The sequence below is a fragment of the Halichoeres trimaculatus genome, unplaced genomic scaffold (assembly GCF_033239565.1).
Source record: "Halichoeres trimaculatus isolate MK-OKI-2021-1 unplaced genomic scaffold, fHalTri1.1 fHalTri1_scaffold_1, whole genome shotgun sequence".
Classification (NCBI taxonomy): domain Eukaryota; kingdom Metazoa; phylum Chordata; class Actinopteri; order Labriformes; family Labridae; genus Halichoeres; species Halichoeres trimaculatus.
Genome location: NW_027437179.1, coordinates 28,720,847 through 28,737,670, shown reverse-complemented (window position 1 = coordinate 28,737,670; position 16,824 = coordinate 28,720,847). Strand labels below are relative to the sequence as shown.

At 39.0% G+C, this 16,824-nt stretch overlaps 2 protein-coding genes across 3 annotated transcripts; one reads left to right on the top strand and one right to left on the bottom strand.

Annotated features, from left to right (window-relative positions):
• Positions 1 to 49: 49 nt before the first annotated feature.
• On the bottom strand, positions 50 to 11,482 carry LOC141791473 (uncharacterized). Its single transcript, XM_074671990.1, has 20 exons — positions 11,096 to 11,482; positions 9,992 to 10,168; positions 9,777 to 9,897; positions 9,154 to 9,362; positions 8,922 to 9,020; positions 8,482 to 8,647; positions 8,164 to 8,235; positions 7,224 to 7,339; positions 6,776 to 6,898; positions 5,824 to 5,922; positions 4,300 to 4,422; positions 3,967 to 4,065; positions 3,754 to 3,851; positions 3,535 to 3,658; positions 3,306 to 3,418; positions 1,954 to 2,095; positions 1,571 to 1,707; positions 636 to 753; positions 420 to 481; positions 50 to 327 (listed from the first exon to the last, which is right to left on the bottom strand). The coding sequence occupies exons 1-20, from the start codon at positions 11,108 to 11,110 to the stop codon at positions 111 to 113; spliced, it is 2,430 nt and encodes an 809-aa protein (XP_074528091.1). The 5' UTR covers positions 11,111 to 11,482; the 3' UTR covers positions 50 to 110.
• On the top strand, positions 11,131 to 16,393 carry emp3a (epithelial membrane protein 3a (MAM blood group)). 2 transcript variants are annotated; one of them, XM_074678724.1, is made up of 5 exons: positions 11,131 to 11,215; positions 14,617 to 14,743; positions 14,866 to 14,968; positions 15,148 to 15,288; positions 16,084 to 16,393. In XM_074678724.1, exons 2-5 carry the CDS (start codon positions 14,666 to 14,668, stop codon positions 16,257 to 16,259), a joined length of 498 nt encoding a protein of 165 aa, XP_074534825.1. In that variant the 5' UTR covers positions 11,131 to 11,215; positions 14,617 to 14,665; the 3' UTR covers positions 16,260 to 16,393. The 2 variants fall into 2 exon arrangements, with proteins under 2 accessions (XP_074534825.1, XP_074534747.1); XM_074678646.1 differs by lacking the exon at positions 11,131 to 11,215 and adding an exon at positions 13,159 to 13,271.
• The last annotated feature ends 431 nt before the right edge of the window (positions 16,394 to 16,824 follow it).

The following is a 16,824-nucleotide window of genomic DNA, read 5'->3' as shown; positions in this document are numbered from 1 at the left end:
TGAAAATAAAACAATGAGGAATAAATAGGAAAAAATAAGTGTTGCTAATTTATTTCTTTATTTACAAATAAAAAGTGAGGAGTCTATACATGATACATACACAGAAGATTTCAGGAACAAGAACTTTCTGGACTGCTGAAGCCAGCCGAGGTAGCAGAGGGGACTGAGAGGCTCTGGGCTGAGGTCAGATTCAGGTAGCCCATCTCGGATGACTGAGACAGAGATCCAGAGAGGAAACACAGAGAAGAGGAAGCAGTGGCTTCTGGCTGCTTGCTCTGAGTATTTCTGAATAAGCTTTGAATTTCACAAGACTCAGGCATCATCACACTGGGGATGCAATCAAAGTGAAAAGACATTCAGTTGTGATTCATAAGAGGGTAAAACAAATGGCTGAAGTACTTCATTAGTATGAGACCTACCTTGGGATTTGCAAATGAAGTGATTTGAAAACTTGCAAAGGATTAGATGTTCTCTTAAGCTCCTAATGAAACAAAACAGAAAATGCATTTGAGCTTTGATCATCTTTCAGACCATGATGCATGTTTTAATATAGGTACCAACATCACTTTGCTTCACTTTATCTATATCTATTAAAAGTACAGCAGTACTGATGAAGGTTTGACTGTATACAGTACCTCATTTAAGTGGAAAGACTTCACATTTCGTAGGCTGCGTTCAAGAACTGCGAGTTGATTGGACATGTGCAGCATTTCGTTTCCCAGTTTCTTGTTCTCAATCTCTAAGAAATCCACTCTGAGGTCAAAACAAACATCCCATTAGCTACACTGAGCAGGTATTTATCAAACACTACTCTCCTCAGTTCTACAAACAAAGTGTGTGAACTGGTCTGCTCATAAAATAGATGTAATGGTATTGAAATTTCACATTACAATAATATTCCCACAAGTCCAAGTTATGGTATTTATTGTCATATATCAAAAAAAGACAAAACAAATCCTTTTAATACAGCTTTTAGTAGCATGTCAAGTTGCCCATCCAAGGCAAGCGAGATGCATTCTGCTTGCATGAAGCTCTGTGTGTCTTTGTAGAGAGCTGTGTGAATTTGTACTTTGGCTATCACAATTTTAATAACCCCCATGTCCTTTGGTGTCAAAGAAAATGTTCATCGATCCTCAGCTTTATACCCAGCCATGTTTTGTGATCTCTTGAACTCTCAATGGGATATGAGGAAGTGAAGCCACATATGCTTTCTTAGGAGTCTTCCATCTTGGCTGAATGATTTTTTTCTTGCAAATTCAAGTGTTTCCACGCTTTAAATTTAAAAGCCACTAGGACATCCATTATAACAGAATTGAGGCTGGTGTCAACAATTTTTGCAGGATTAGCAGACGGAACTTAAACGATGATGACATGTACAGGACCAGAGTCACTGTAGCTTCCACAAGCTCCACAAGCTGAAGTTAAACTACTTTTCTATTTTGCTTGGAAACAAATTGACTTGCCATTGTCACAGATCCTTATGAGACACTTTTGCCCTCAAAACTGTGAAATTGATGATACCTTTACATCCCTTGTTTGGTTTTTCATACTGCATAAGAAAGTTTACTACCTGCATTTGGACAAAGAAGCCTTCAGATCACAGTCTTTCTTGCTGTGCTCCTCTTCATTCAGCTGCTGCAGTAGTCCTCTCCTTTCAGTAAGTAGTTTGTCATTTTCCACAGTTATACTAAAGGTGAGCTCTTTCTCCTGAACATTAAAAAAAAAAAAAAATTATCATTCACTCATCACTGTGTTGGACTAAATAGAGAAATTCCTCATAGCCAATGAAGCAGCTTTCTTAATTCTTAGTCCTCACTGATGATCTTGACTCTCACAATCACCACACCCTGTTACCTTTCTGATAGTGTAAGAAGGATTGTAAAACAAATACTGGAACACGCAAAAACACTTGAAACATCTTTTGTAACAAATTATTGTAAAGCTGTGCATTACCTTTGCTAATGAATGAGAGCACAGGGAAAGCTCTCGTTCTAGAGTATTGATCTTCTCATCACGCCAAGTGGTGTCATCGTTATGCTTCTGCTTGGCTCGGAGAATTTTTCTTTTGTGTTTTTCCTTCATCTCATGGTATTTGCTGTAAGGTGATTCACAAAAACAGAGAATAGGAATATAAAAGGCTGAATTATAGGTCCCACATTACACAAAAATCACTTTATCAAGTCTTTTAGTGAAATTTGTGGGTCTTTGGCTTTCCACCCAGCCCACAAAATGTGATATTTAATGACAAAACCTGTACTTAGTAGTGCTTGTGAATGTAAAATCCTGACCTAAAACGAACTGTTTGGATTTTTGGGATTTGCCAACGTCAGCAATTCCCTTTTTTCAAACAATTGGGAGCAAGTTTGACCTGATTGGTCCACCGGAGCAGTTACCCCCGAACCCCCTCCCTGCCCACCCCCAGAATGAAAGCCAAAGTTGAAGAGCCATCACTGCTCTGTTTTTGGCTGTAAACAGCCACGCAGTTCCATGCACAAGCTTCCCATCTCAGAAGAAGACAAGAAGAAAAGACTAAGTGGCTTGAGTTCATTTATCAAGGAAATATGCCAGCTACACTCAGTAAAACTGTTCATGTGTGTGCTAGTCACTTCACGGCCGACTGCTTTTCCAACTTTGGACAGTACAACAGAGGGCTCGCAAATAGACTGGTCCTGAATCCAGGCGCATTACTAACCATCCACCAACAAACCTCGGACCCTGGAAATGTGAGTATTTTAAATGCTGTGTGCTGTGGAGCAGATGTAAGAGCTTTTCCTCAGTGTCCCCCCTGTCTCTGTGTTAGCTTCAGGATGCTAACTTTAGCTGCAGTTAGCCTGTTGTTTTAGTCTGTAATGTTACAGTAAACGAGCCTCGCTGTTTTTTAAACATTGTGCACTCGGAGCTCTTGGCGCCGCTCTCAGTCACACTGGGCTGGGGCGGTATCAGCAGTGGCTCATTTACATATGAGGGTCACGCCCACTAAATCAGAGCGTTCTGAACAGAGGGGCTATGAGAGCCCGGAAACAATGCTGCTATGCTTGATTTATAGGCTTTTTGGAACAAAACATCTTACTACCATTTCATGAAGACATCAATGATCCATATTAAACTGCAGAAAAATAAAGGGCTGTGTGGTAAGCTAAGTAGTTTATCAGTAGAGCATAAATACTGGCGGGAGGGAGAAATAGGTTTCTTAAACAGTTCTTATCCTTTTCATGTGACTGCAAGTATCGTGTCAATTTCAAATCTGTAGCCTCAAGTCTCTATTTTGATTGTTATAGTGGAAAGCATCATCACAGGCCTCTCACCTCCGCTCTTCGTCGAGGCATTCAAGGAGGACACATATTTCCTCATTGAGTGTCTTACACTCTAACTGGGTGTCTGACAAAGTCTTCATTGTTTCCTCAAATTCAGGAGAGTCCTGATCACAAAAAAACAACCATCAGCAGTCAAAGGAGTAACTAACTTTGAGATATGTAATCAGAGACGGATCTGTTGATTGCTAACAATCTAGAGTATTTCAGTTAAGTAAAATACCTTTTGTCTTGTGTTTTCCAGGTGTGTTACTTGTGTCGGTTGCTCCTTTACTGACAATGAGTCTCTAAGCTTACAGTGAGTGTTTTCATTATGATGTGTATCTACCTCCTCTTGGTTCTGCAGACTTCAAGCACATAGACAGAGTTAAAACAGAAACATCAAGAGCTTGCTTGCAAAAATCCTGTTTGTCAAATGGTGTAAGCGTTTAGAAAATTCTACCTTTCATCCTCAAGAATTTTCTTGTCTTTGCTATTAGTAGTTATAGCGTCCTCCAATTCTATACGAGAATAATCCAACTGCTGCCTGAGGGTTTGTATCTAAAGGGGTAAGAAAGAGTTCAATAAAATACTAACAAAGGCCACTGGTAGCCAAGGGTATCTACCAATGACTTTGCATTTCATGTATTGTTGTATAAGATGTTGTATCACTCACTTCTGACTCTTTTTCCAAAAGGCATCTTGAATAAACACTGAGCTTATTTTGTAAATCTCTGCAGATCTCTTTGCTCTCAGTCAATTCAGCTGCCTGGGACTGGAAACACATCATAATCAACATTCATACATATATCAAGAGCAACTTAATTTTTCATGTTAGGTTGCTGAAACAGATGAGTTTGTCACAGTCTTCAAAAAGAATAACTTGAATCACTTGAAACAATGAGCCTGAATAAACCATGCTTCCTTTACAGAGCAGGTTAAACTTCAGCTGTTTGGTAAACAGGGATAATATTCTTAAATGCCCAGGGATCTGTTCAGTAAAACTTACCTGAGCTAGCTGGTTTGATCGACTGGCCTGAGCCTGTGCTGTGAGGACTTTCTGCTCAGCCAGCTGTTTCTGCTCCTGCAGGGCTGACAGCAGCTGCACCACATCCCTCTGCAGAGATAAGACCTGAGACACATAACACACACACAGATCAGGGTCATTACCAAATGCTTGATTTTTGGAGCAGTGTCCATAATACAAGAGGTCTGACCAGGGAAAGCTATTGCATTTTCATTTCTAATAATTATTTTTTTACACTGAAAATGTTTCCTTATATAAAAATCAGACTAGAAAAAAACCAAATCAGCATCATTTAAGTATGTTTGAACACACTTGGGCCTCTGGTGCTTGAAGTTAAAAAAGGCCTCATATATCCAACAAACATGACAGAGATCTACGGGTCTCCAAGTGTTTTTTCTGTCATTTGCACTGGCACTCCACACAAAATACTGATGAGTTATACCAATAAACATAAAATATTTGAGCATGCAAGGCACCTAGTTCCAAATAGTTATTTTTATCTAATTCTTAATGTGACAGGATTTGTGCAACTTTAAATGCTCTTTTCTTTTTATTCTGGTAGTATAATTTGCTGAGCCATTTGATTATTCACTTTTAAACCTAAAAAGAGCAAACATTATTCTTTTCCTCAGGCTCTAAATTTTTCCTCTGAAGACTTTGTTTAAAGCTTCATGTGGTTAAAAGCTCAAAAAAGTGTAAAATGCCCCATTCGAGCCACTGTCTGTTAAGCCTGGCTCACACTTCAGGATTTTAAAAATATAAAGAATCTGAAATCAGGTTGTATCACACATATAAGGAGAATCTTCATATATTATCTTCTCTTAAATCTTAAACATGCACACACTACAAGATTTGAAAACAATGGACCACATTTTGTCCTCGATAACTTCCTGTGGTTCTTTCTGTTTGGCTTTTGTCATCCTTAGCGAAAATAAGTGGCATAGTCATCCTGATAAATATAAAAGATGAGACTGATCCCTCACCTGCTCACGCTAGAAGATAATCTGGGCCAACATTGGGGCCAACCTTGGTCCCGGACAAGATTTCTCTGCTGATTGTCGGGAAAGCCAAATTGAGGTCGAATCTGCTTGAAAATTCCAGGCTTCAGAGAGACTTTCACTTCAATGCCTCTAGAAACCTCCTCCACTGTTGCCTTGCTGCACAGTTGTCATTAAGCGAACCATCACTGCGCTATTTGAAATGACAGATTCTAAAATATGTCTGTATGATTTAGACCCTAAATTGACTCAAAAAGTTTTAAGAGGAACAAAAACATTGCCTGGATCAAAGAATAGGTGGGTTTTACATTTCCTATGCCCTTTAAGGAGATTTTGTGACGTTACCATTTGGAGAAATCTCATGTGCATCTTAAGTAGTTTTTGAGTTACTTATTAAATAAGCAATTCTGGCATCCAACACTGTAAATAGCATTATTGCACCTCTTAAGGTAAACCGTCTCACTGGATGAGTCCAGATTCCCAATACAAAACAATTTTATTTACTTACAGTTTCCTCTTTCTCCATAAGGCATTTAGCCTGAGACTCAAGTTCCGTCTGCAAGTTTAAGCAGGTCTGGTTAGCTTCCTGCAGCTCTGTTACTTGTGTCTAAAAAGAACCAAAAGAACAAGAAAGCACTTTTTAACAATAACTGGGAAAGGATCAAGCATGCGTGAGTGACTTTTGTGAAGGGTAAAAGAGACAAGAGATTTCATTCTGTAGGTGCTGACTTCTTTAATGGGGCTGTCAGCTCTCTGCAGGACTGACTAATTGAAAGCTTTTTGTTTGTACTTCTCTTTGTATGTTTAATTCAACAGTTCTTTGACATTTGTAAGTTCTGCACACAACTCAATGAGTAGCTTTATTTCACTTTTTCTGTTGGGTTGTGTTTTCCATACTACCCACTGAAATCTTCAATGAAGAGTAGAGTGGGTAGAAGTGTGCCACTTGGCGACACTAACCACTGGGCCACACACTAGACTGGATGTCGCTCTGGCCTGTCTCAGAGATTCATACCTAAGTCTTTAGTGAGAGAAATGGCTGACTCAGTAAAAGTCTAGGTGGTGCATTCAGCCCGTAGAATCTAACCGATGGGGCTCACTTCTCTTTGGACCTGCAAGGGCTTAAGCTGCTTCTGCGGGGCTTGTCCCAGCAGAGCTACCTCTGTCTATAGAAATATCAGCATAAAATGAAAACTGAATAAATAAATGTTAAGTGTCTTTATGAATGACAAGCACAAATTAAGTCATTAAAAATGTGTTATTTTTTCCTTCCATACCTTTTTTTGTTTAACTGATGATTTATGAATAAAAATATTCTTAAATTTTAACAGCAAGCTGATGTTCATTCTTGTGTTAGAACAGACTATACAACAGCTTTCCAACATACAATCATGAATTACAAAGACTCAATAAAATCACACTTTGCTTAACAGGAAATGAGTTTGGGTTAAACGGTTTACATCAGTCTGTTCCGTGTCCTGCCTGCTTTGAACCTGCACAGGTAGGAGCTGCTGTTTTGCCGGTGGCTTCTGTTCCTTCAGGTCTGACTGTAACCTCCCCAACTCTCTTTGAAGGGATAAAACCTGCAACAAACACACATTCATACACACACAACAATCTCAAGTCTTCAATTTGTGTTTCATCTTTCGGATTTGTGAACAGGGAATCTACAAGGCTAGCAGCATGTGTAGCTGTCACTGTGAGTAACTAAACTAAATGTTGCTCAGTGCTCAGTGGTGACACAGTCTGTTCCAACTAAATAACTTTTAATTTAACTTGTACAAAGCAAATGACTGTCAAAAAAGAGCATGCAAGGAAAATGTACTTTTGAGGTGTCCTCTTAGTTTCATGTTCTGGTCCACTGGAGAGTTTTTACTGAAAACTATCTCACTCCTGCAGGTATCTTACCGTTTGCTGCAAAGAGTTTTTCTCAGCATCCAGGGAGCGGACCCTGGTCCTCAAGGTCCTGATTTCAAGATCCAGGCGATCATTTAGCTCTTTGGTCTTTCGCAGTTCAACCAGTTCTTTCGATAAACAACCAAGGGCAAGACAAGTTAATTTACACAGCCCTTTTCAGCAACAAGGCAATTCAAAGTGCTTCACACGTCGAATCAATACGAGGTCAACAAAACACACAGACAGAAAAACTGTGAATTTAAATTAAAGGAACACATCTATGTTCAAGCCACAAAATTAAATGGCAAAAAAAGTTCAGTTAATATACATTTAGATAGATTGTAGTTGCAAGAAAGCTACATACCAGAGTTTTGCAATAAAATAGATATCAAAATAATTGTTTAAATATAAAATATAAAAGGTAGATGTAAAAGGTGGGAACTCAATTTCCCTGATTTTTTTAATAATAATAATATAGATAGATTGATCCTTTTGATGTCCTTCACAGGAAATTTGTTGCCACTGTCTGCACAGAAAAAGTGCACATACACAAACATTAACCTCCATATCCATGCCCTCACAGAAAACACATAGCCACGCATTGTCACACACACATATTTACAGCATACCACGGTTACTTGGGTCCCTTGCTCAGTAAAATGATGGCAGAGGAGACAAAGCTTCTGCTGAAGTTGTATGCCAGGACCTTGCTGTTGTTATAAATTCATTTATGAAATGCTGGTTTATTGTGGGTGCTTTAACATTATGCATTTAAAAAAATCAATGAGGATTTAAAAAAAAATGGATTGAAAACCCCTGAGCCGGTTAAGTAGGTAAACTCAACAAGCTAGGCAGTATTTGGATTTGTCTTTCTGTCTGTGAAACAAACTCAGCAGTGTATCCTTCCTCTTTTTCATAAAACTTGAATTAGACATGAAAAATTAATTCTTACCATATTTCTTCAACTTTTCTACTTCCTGTCTGAGTTGCTCTACCTCCTGCTGTGCTGCCTGCAGCTCAGGCTCTACAAAAAAAGAGCAGTGGAGGATGGTTAAAACATCAAGTTAGCTCAGAGGTTTTATGATCTGTTGTATTAGAAAAAAATACTTAAAGCACAACTGATTTGTGACACCCGTTACAGATTCTTCTGAAGGTTTGTGTTGTTTCTTTTTCCAACAGAGAAACATTAAACCAGTGGAGTAAGCAGGATATGTATTAACATTATAAGAAATCTGAGTCTGTTTTTAGAAAGCTGATTTTCTCCCCTCACCATAAGCTTTCTGGGTCAAATGAGAAGACTCCAGCTCATCAGTCAAACGCCTGATCTCACTGTGAGCCATGGCCAGTCGACGTGAGCCCTCCTCCAGGTCACGCTCCAGGCGGGAACACTCTTTCTGCACACTGTTTGCCTGGCCAGCCAAGCGCCTGGCCTCAGCCTGCAGAGACGAGTAAAAGAACTGTCTAAACAGCCAAGCCTGAAGACCATTGCCATATGCATGTAAAAACATACAAGAGACCTTAATAAATGTTCTTGATCAAGATTTGTGAGTTATGTTGTATCTTGAATTTCCTCTACCATGCAAAGCTCTCTAGCTCGTGCAGAAAAAGTGCTGAAAAACATTAAAAAAGAGACAAAAGCTGTGGTTAATGTGGATGCTGCTTAACCATGCAAACATGCAGCTTCACTGACCCCAACATGAGGGAACATACCGGAATAAAAGTATTTTTGCTCTGAACTGCTTTGTGTAGTCCAAAGAGTTTCCTCCATGGATTTTGGTGATGACGGGCTGCCCCCTTGTGGGGGGACTGCTGCAAAACATTTAGTCACAAAATCAGAAGAGTGGGCATTTATAAATATCACACACACTTTTCTTAAGTGCTTATAACAAGCTAAGAAGATGAGGTGTGTCTGTGTGTATGCTGTTTTTGCCCTCTCCCTTACCTGTTGCGTATTTGTGCTCTGCAGCTCAGCTTGGGCTTCAGTCACCCCTCTGCTTCCTGGACTTTTTAGGTGGTCTGGTACTTCTCCTGTTTCAAGTAAGGAGGCTCTCTCCACCAGGAGATAGGCCACCTGCTCGCTGGGGCTGCTGTGAATCAACTCTGTGAGACCCTGCTGATACAGCATTTTAGCCACCTCACTTATCTGGGCATCTATGACAAGAGAGAAATTAAAAAGGGTGAATTACAAAGAAGAGTGTTTCTTCCTCCGGTCTAAAGGACAGTGATGTGCCTACTGGCACTGGTCAAATCCAAATCCTTAAGTGTAGAAGTTTCCTTGGAGAAATGATCATAGGACTCTTTCCACACGGAGGATAAGACAACTCAAGCAACAACTTTGTGGACTAACAAGATATGACTGTTACTTAAAAAGAACTTGCAGGGTATGAGAGAGAATTTTTACAGTATTCTTAAAATCTTTAATGATATGAGAATACAAAAACAGCTCTAAAAGAGTTTTTTTTTTTTTATCACACCACTGATAGATATTGAGAAGTTTAGATTGTTAATACTGCTTATGCTGTAAGATTAATCAATTTCTTAGGTGGTGTACAGGTAAATCATCACCTTGAAGGGATATTAGACGCCGAAGTTGGTCCTTGAGCTGGTCATTTTCATCTTGTATCTCCTGAGCAAGAATGTCTTTGTGCTCCGTAAAGATTCGGATCTGCTCCAAGGACTTTCGTACCTTACAGACAGACGGACAGACACTTATTCAGCCACTCATTGTGGATCTTTTTCAACTTTTCCTGATGTTGCATGACAACAAATAAAACTTGCACCTCTGTGAGTTCTGCAGAGTGCTGTGAGCGCTGTTTGTCCAGATCCCATGTCACTCTGCTCAGACGGCTTCTTGTATGCTGGAAGGCACGCCATAGCAAACACAGCTGGGACTCTCTGGGCAAGTCTGGAGACAGTCCCTCCTCACCCAGCCACTTGGAAATCTGCTCCAGCTCCCCCTGGAGGGAACAACATGTAGACAAAGTCACCAAAAGTCAACTGTCATATTTAGAAAGGGCTGTTTACTGACATTGTTGGCATCAAATCCATCAATTATGAGTGTCAATAGGTGGTAAGGACAGAGCATCTTCATTAAATGTAATGCCCTTCAGCAACTTAGGTTGGACTACTTCACGGAAATTGGTAAAAACTATATTCAAACAAAATTTTAATGATAGTTTACAATATGAGAGCTCTAGATTTCAAGAAAGATGTCACAATATTTGTATCAATGAACACTACTTTAACAGAGTCGTTATCCTCAACTATGGACTGTAGTGGGATAACTGACACTTGGCGTTGGCCCAAATGGTTTGAACATTTTGAGAAACAGCTGTTTCTTTTAAGACAGCTGGCGGTGCTAACCCGGTTTGTTGAGTCGCCCTTTCCTTTTTTAACCAGTGTCGGTCGAATAACTTCAAAACTGGACGAAAAGCAGGCTGCTGTTCATTTTGTGCTGTCAGATCAACCATCTCGGTCATTATGTTTCTCGATGCATGCCCTGCACCAACATAACTGACCCTCTCATGAGTAGCTATTTCCAGAGTCCACCCATCATGCAAACTAAGCCTTCAAAATACTTTGAGAATGAATGTTAACTTAATATGTTGCATTATGCACATCAAAATTCCCATTTTTCCGTAAAGCAACAAGCTTAAAGTTGATTTGATGACTCGTCCATATCGTAACTTGAAAAGTTAAAGCAGTCTGGACAGAGATGACGATAATAACGTACCGAATACCCAAGAGAGCAAATCAGGAGATGATATACAACGCGTTTGTTGAACCTCATCCCATTTTGTTCTGACTATGACATATTTCAGCTTAATTTGAGGACTAAAAGTAACGGAGATGTTGCAAAAAAAAAGAAAAAAGCTGTGCGGTACCTCTGGCTGGTCCATTTTGCTCCTCCTGAGGTGGGGAACTTCCTTGCTCCGTGATTAAACTCGCATTCTGCTCTTGTCGCCGAAGTCCTCCTGGCACGAAGACTGTAACCGTTAAATCGCGTAAGAACCATCAACGGTTGTTGGTGTCGCGTACGTCGTGACAACAAACGCACGCGCTTAACTCCCCCAAAACGAGCTAACAACAATTAGCCAACTCGAAACTTTTACATCAAGTAGGTCACCACCAGAGCGAAAGTAACACAGGCTGACGCCAAGGAATGTGTGCAAAAATAATCTATCACTGCTTGTGGTTTAAGAGAAGTAGTGATTACAGGCTCTGTTGTTCTCTTGATGAAACAACTCGCTGCTTCTGCGCACTGCGATCCCAGGCTCTTATGGGGTCCATCCCTCCATGTCCATCCATGTTTTATATAGGCTATGGGTCCATCGTAAAGTCTTGTGGAACTATTTGGTGTCCAGACGTTGAATTGTGCTTTTGGACTTAGATTTAGTCCATTAGAAAAAGTAAAGAGTAAAAGTGCTTCTGGTACTCTAAAGATAAATCGAAATTACTATCACCAATTACAAACCGTTTAACTCATTTTTATGGTGGCCCTGAAGTGGAAAAACTCGCTAGCACACAAAAACAGAACACAACAACAGAGAAGAAAATGCAAAATCAAGCAAGAAAATGCAAAAAAAAAAAAAAAAAAAAAAAAAAGAGTGAGAGAAAGGTTTTAGTTTTTGCACCTTTTGTGTGTGTTTTCTTTTTTTGTGCTTTGCATAGGACCACAGTGAATTTGTAATACATTTTTGGGTTCCTTTACTTAACTACGTTATTAATTTATTGTATCAACCTTTTCTTTCTTCTTTTCAAACAGCCATACTAGCAGTGGTTTCAAAATGTCATCAGTTTTTTCTGTATGTTGTTGAAACATGATACCTAAAGAAAGTACCGTGCTCCTGTCTTTTGTAAATTGCAAAGTAAAAAAATAAAAACTTTAATAGTTTAGAGGTATATAATACATCAAGGATCCAATGTGGGCACCTCCTGTTTGTGTCACCATTGTTTTTAGAGTTGGTAACTTAAACGTTTGGGAACCCCTAAACTTCCAGAAACTTGAAGCTTTCTTTAAGATTAAGGAATGTATAAGAATTGTGACGTTAGCCAATGACTTTCTATACAGATGTTCCTTGTTTGAATCATCCAGCATGTGATGAATGAACATCTAAATACAATCCTGCTTACTTTTTTTTATATATAACACAATATCTAGTAGTTGCCTTATTATTATTTTTTTCAACTGGTTGTTAATTTTCACACAAAGGTACTTTCATTTATTTTGGAGACTCAGCTGTAACAGCATCTAATAAATGAGATGTCCCAGGTTGTTGCAGCTTCAAGTGAATACAAATAGTGTCCTTGATACAAATGGAATGAAAGTGTTTTTGGGTGCAAACTAATTTGCAAAAACCTGGTTAGATATCTTTGAGTGTACTAAGAAATATTTTTTGTTTGTTGGGCAAATTTCTTTCCAAGGTGGGAGAATGCGCAGTGTTTTCATTATACCAGGGTTTTTCACTAAACTAAATTTGTAGACTGAGATTCTGACTGGTGTGTTGTGACTTGGGTGGTCTGAAATTTCCTGCACATTGATGAAAAAAGCGGGCAGTGCTCAGCTGTTTCCTGCTGTTTAATCACCTCACTCTGGAAATACTGTGGTGGTCCGTATGCCAGGCTGTGTAGCTGCTTGAACAGGATGAATACATGTGCACAGCTGGCACAGTTGTATGGGTCTGGTTTTTGGCTGAAACAGTGAAAGCCTTTACACTTTAATATTACTTCTTCTTATTTCTATCACAGATTTTTGGGCAGATTATGTAACTGCAGCTCAATTTTTGGGAAGATGTTGTGTGATGATGCTAACTCAGTGGAATGTTATTTCTGGTGTCAAGTTAGTCCAGACCACAGATTTGAGGGGGAGGGCAGTGGATGTTTGGAGGAAATGGGTGTTGAAAACTCCTCCTATATCTAACTCCACATTCCTCTTTGTGTCCTGCTGTCCACGTTTTGGGGCTAAAACATCACGGCAAAAAGGCTCAGAGGGAGCAAAACCGCAACTGGGAGTATACTGATAACACCTCTTGAAAGGTACTGGCTTACTGAAGCAGAGGGGTAAGAAATTCCTGAAACATCATGATTATGCTGGGTGGAACAGAAGTGATGTGCATTTTCTACTGCTTTATGACACAAACATCTAATTTTGTTGCAACCTTTGTTTTATGAGGTGCAGATCACATCAAAATGTGACAGTAAGCCTGTGACAGAATCCTTGTTTTACTGTTTGAATTTACAAAGATGCTTTTGTTCTCTACTCAACATGCTTGCACTTAACATGGTCATTACTTAGTTGTGTCCCTGCCAGGTATCTTTAACTGTTATATAAACCAGATGTTGTAGTATGTAATCACACACATGCCTTTCTGAGTTGTCCACAATCTAACAGCAACAGCGTTTTCCCTCTATGGGCAGAGTGGGAAAGACAAACAGCACAAGGCGTACTTTACCCCCTTCTTAAAGTGTGAGTGCAGCTAAAACTTCAAGATAGGTCGTAAGGAAAAAGTAAATGTCTCTGTCAAGTGCTTCCATTTGAAGAGGGTCAATGACTTTTGAAACAAGGCTGCAGTCAATTTTATTAAACACAGAGCAAAAAGTAACAAATTCTTGTTTTTGATGGACTCTGCTTAAAACTATAAAAACAAAATATATTTGATTTGTGCATCACACCCTTTATAATTTAGCCATGAGAAAAAACTGCCAACAACACTGATACATGTTAATGTTAATAATTACTATTTGGAATCTCTTGAAACTCTTCCAAAAAAATTCTCACTTTTATTTAGTTTTTAAATTTTTTTCATACTGCTGTATCTAGGGGAAGTGAAAGCCACAAACCTTACCAAATGATGAGACTTCTTCTTTTCTGTATCTAACAGAATATGTCACCACACTGATTTAAATATTAGTCATTACATTTTCGTAAAAAGTTGTAAAAAAAAAAAAAAAAATTAAAAAAGGACAGAAATCATAGAATTTTCTTTTCAACATCCCAACGCCAGGCATAACGGCTGTGCCCTGATTCATAAAAACTGCACCAAAGTGTGTCACACCACTGGGCGAGTGTTTCCAACTACAAGTTTGTTTACAACTGGTTCGATTACAGGGAGCTGATGTTCTGATGTAGCCCCAGGAGAGAGACAGAAACCCCTCTTGTCTGCCATGTTATAATGGTCAGAGATTGTCGGTGCAGATGTGGAGATGCAAAGTGCTTAGGGGCAGACAGAGACTCCCCTGTTCTAGGCAAAGGTCCATTTTAGACAACATGGACGGATGTGACAGCAGTGATGAACAGGGGGTTTCTTACTGTAGCTCTATAATGGACTACAAATCCACACACATATAGATTACACAGACTTACTGCTTCTGATGTAACATTATTTTTACTCATACTTTATCATAGGACTATCACTGCAAAGGCTACCACAAGCTTACCTCATCATCAAGCAGCCATGGTGTTCCTACTTATATCTATCACAGTGCTTCACCTTGTCGCCCTGGCCATGCTCCTCATCGCCACCTTGGAGAAGGTAAGACACAATAAAAGTTTTTCTGATAAATCTGCTGACACAGCAACTTTCCTAATTCATATGCCAGACCAAAGTGAGATAGAACTTTATTTTTGTTGTATTCTTTCTTTCCCTCCCTGCAGTCCTGGTGGGTGTGGGCCGATTCAGAAATCACAGACCTCTGGTATAACTGTTTCCATGATAATGCCTCAAGCACCTGGTTGTGTGCAGCAACAAACGAAAGCGGTACTTTTTAAAAGCATTCATCTACATTCTTACCAGCATATACCTCTGCATACTGTTTTGTTTCTTTTCTTATCATACTTTGCATTTCTTCATGAAAGGATATTACACAAAACGTTAAAAGCTTTTGGTCCTTCCTGTGAGTCAGTGTCTTATGCTCGTTTCCTGACTTGATCTCTCAGACTGGTTGCAGTCCGTCCAGGCCCTCATGATCCTCTCTGTAGTCTTCTCTGCCATCTCCTTCCTGGTTTTTCTGGGTCAGCTGCTCACCATGTCCAAAGGGGGACTGTTCTACTTCACAGGCCTCTGTCAGGCCTTTGCAGGTGTTTGAATAATTTCTCCATAAGTAATATAAATGTTTGACACAAAAATCAAATCTGAAGGCCAGATTTTTTTCACATGTTCAATAACTTTTAAAACTGATAGTTTTTTTTTGTAACAGAAGTTCCACTTTCAGTTCTCCAATATTTAATATATTTAACTTAATGTGAAGAGGCAGCTTGATGTCTTTATATTACTATTATTGTATTTTCTCTTTGCAAAGTTCCTGTGTTGAAATCATATTTTTTGACCAGATTGAAGTTGACTTTGTCATAGTCAACAGATCTTGTAAAGATATGGGGGAAAAAATCAAGGGTTGAAATAAATGACTGATGTTGCATGAATACTAGTCATAATGTTGTGTACAAACGTGCTAGATATTTTGAAGCTGTCTCACCAATCTTTTTTTGACATCACAATTAGGATAGGAAAGGATATAAGGGACAAACACTAAAACTTGGAGGAAAAAGGACATTCCTCTTTGCTACACTTTGCTAACAGCTAACATTATCTATCATCAGGTAAAAGCTACTCACAAATAAAAATTACCATATGTTAAGAAATATTTATTTGTCATAATAAATGAGTAGCAGTACACGGTAAAATAAGAAAGGCACTTGTTCCTATCTTATGTTATGGCTAGCAATACACTTACCAGCTTGCACATTATAAACTAGGAGTTGCCGGTTAGCATAAGCTGTTTTCAACTGACATTGATGCATGACATTCTTTTACTTTAAATATTTTCTAAATTAATTCTGTATGAACTAAATATTCTTTATGTGTGACTTTTGCAGGTTTGACGGTCTTTACTGCTTGCCTCATCTTTACCTTCCACAGAAAAGAGATCTTAAGCGACTCCAGAGACCTGAGTAAAGGACGCTTTGGCTACTGTTTCCTCCTAGCATGGCTGTGTGTCCCCCTACTCCTCATTAGTGCAGTCCTGTATGTCCACCTGCGCAAGAAGCAGTGAGCAACAGAGAGTAGGAAGGGAAAGCTTCTGTTGGACCATGCTTAGACGGCAAATATTTTACTCTTATTTTAAGGTGGGAAGCCAAAAGTGTTGTCATAATAATGCGCAGTACTGTATATAAAATGTAAGGTAACTGCCTGCCACTTAAAATCCTTCACTTCTGAATCGATTAGCAACTGATTAGACAATGGATTTAAATTTACATAATAAAGTAAGCTTTGAACTTTTCTAGAACTAAAATAATGGTTAGCTAAATAAGGGTTTTAAACTATCATACTTGATATTAGTAATAATAGCATGTGATGCTATTGATGTTTAATGTTTTGGTGATGGTAGCAAGTTGTAAAATTAGCTGACATGTTTGCTACAGTAGGCTGATGTTATCCTGGAAGTAATTCAGTGCTTAACTATCAATTTTAAAATTTTTTGCTCTAATGAAAGGGTCAATATCTTGCTATGGTTGAATTTCCAATTAACATAATAACAGTAGGCTGGCATTAGCTGGAACGCAGTTACGTGCAAATCCACTAGTTTTAAAGTGTTTTTTTTTGCCAGTGAAATGGTT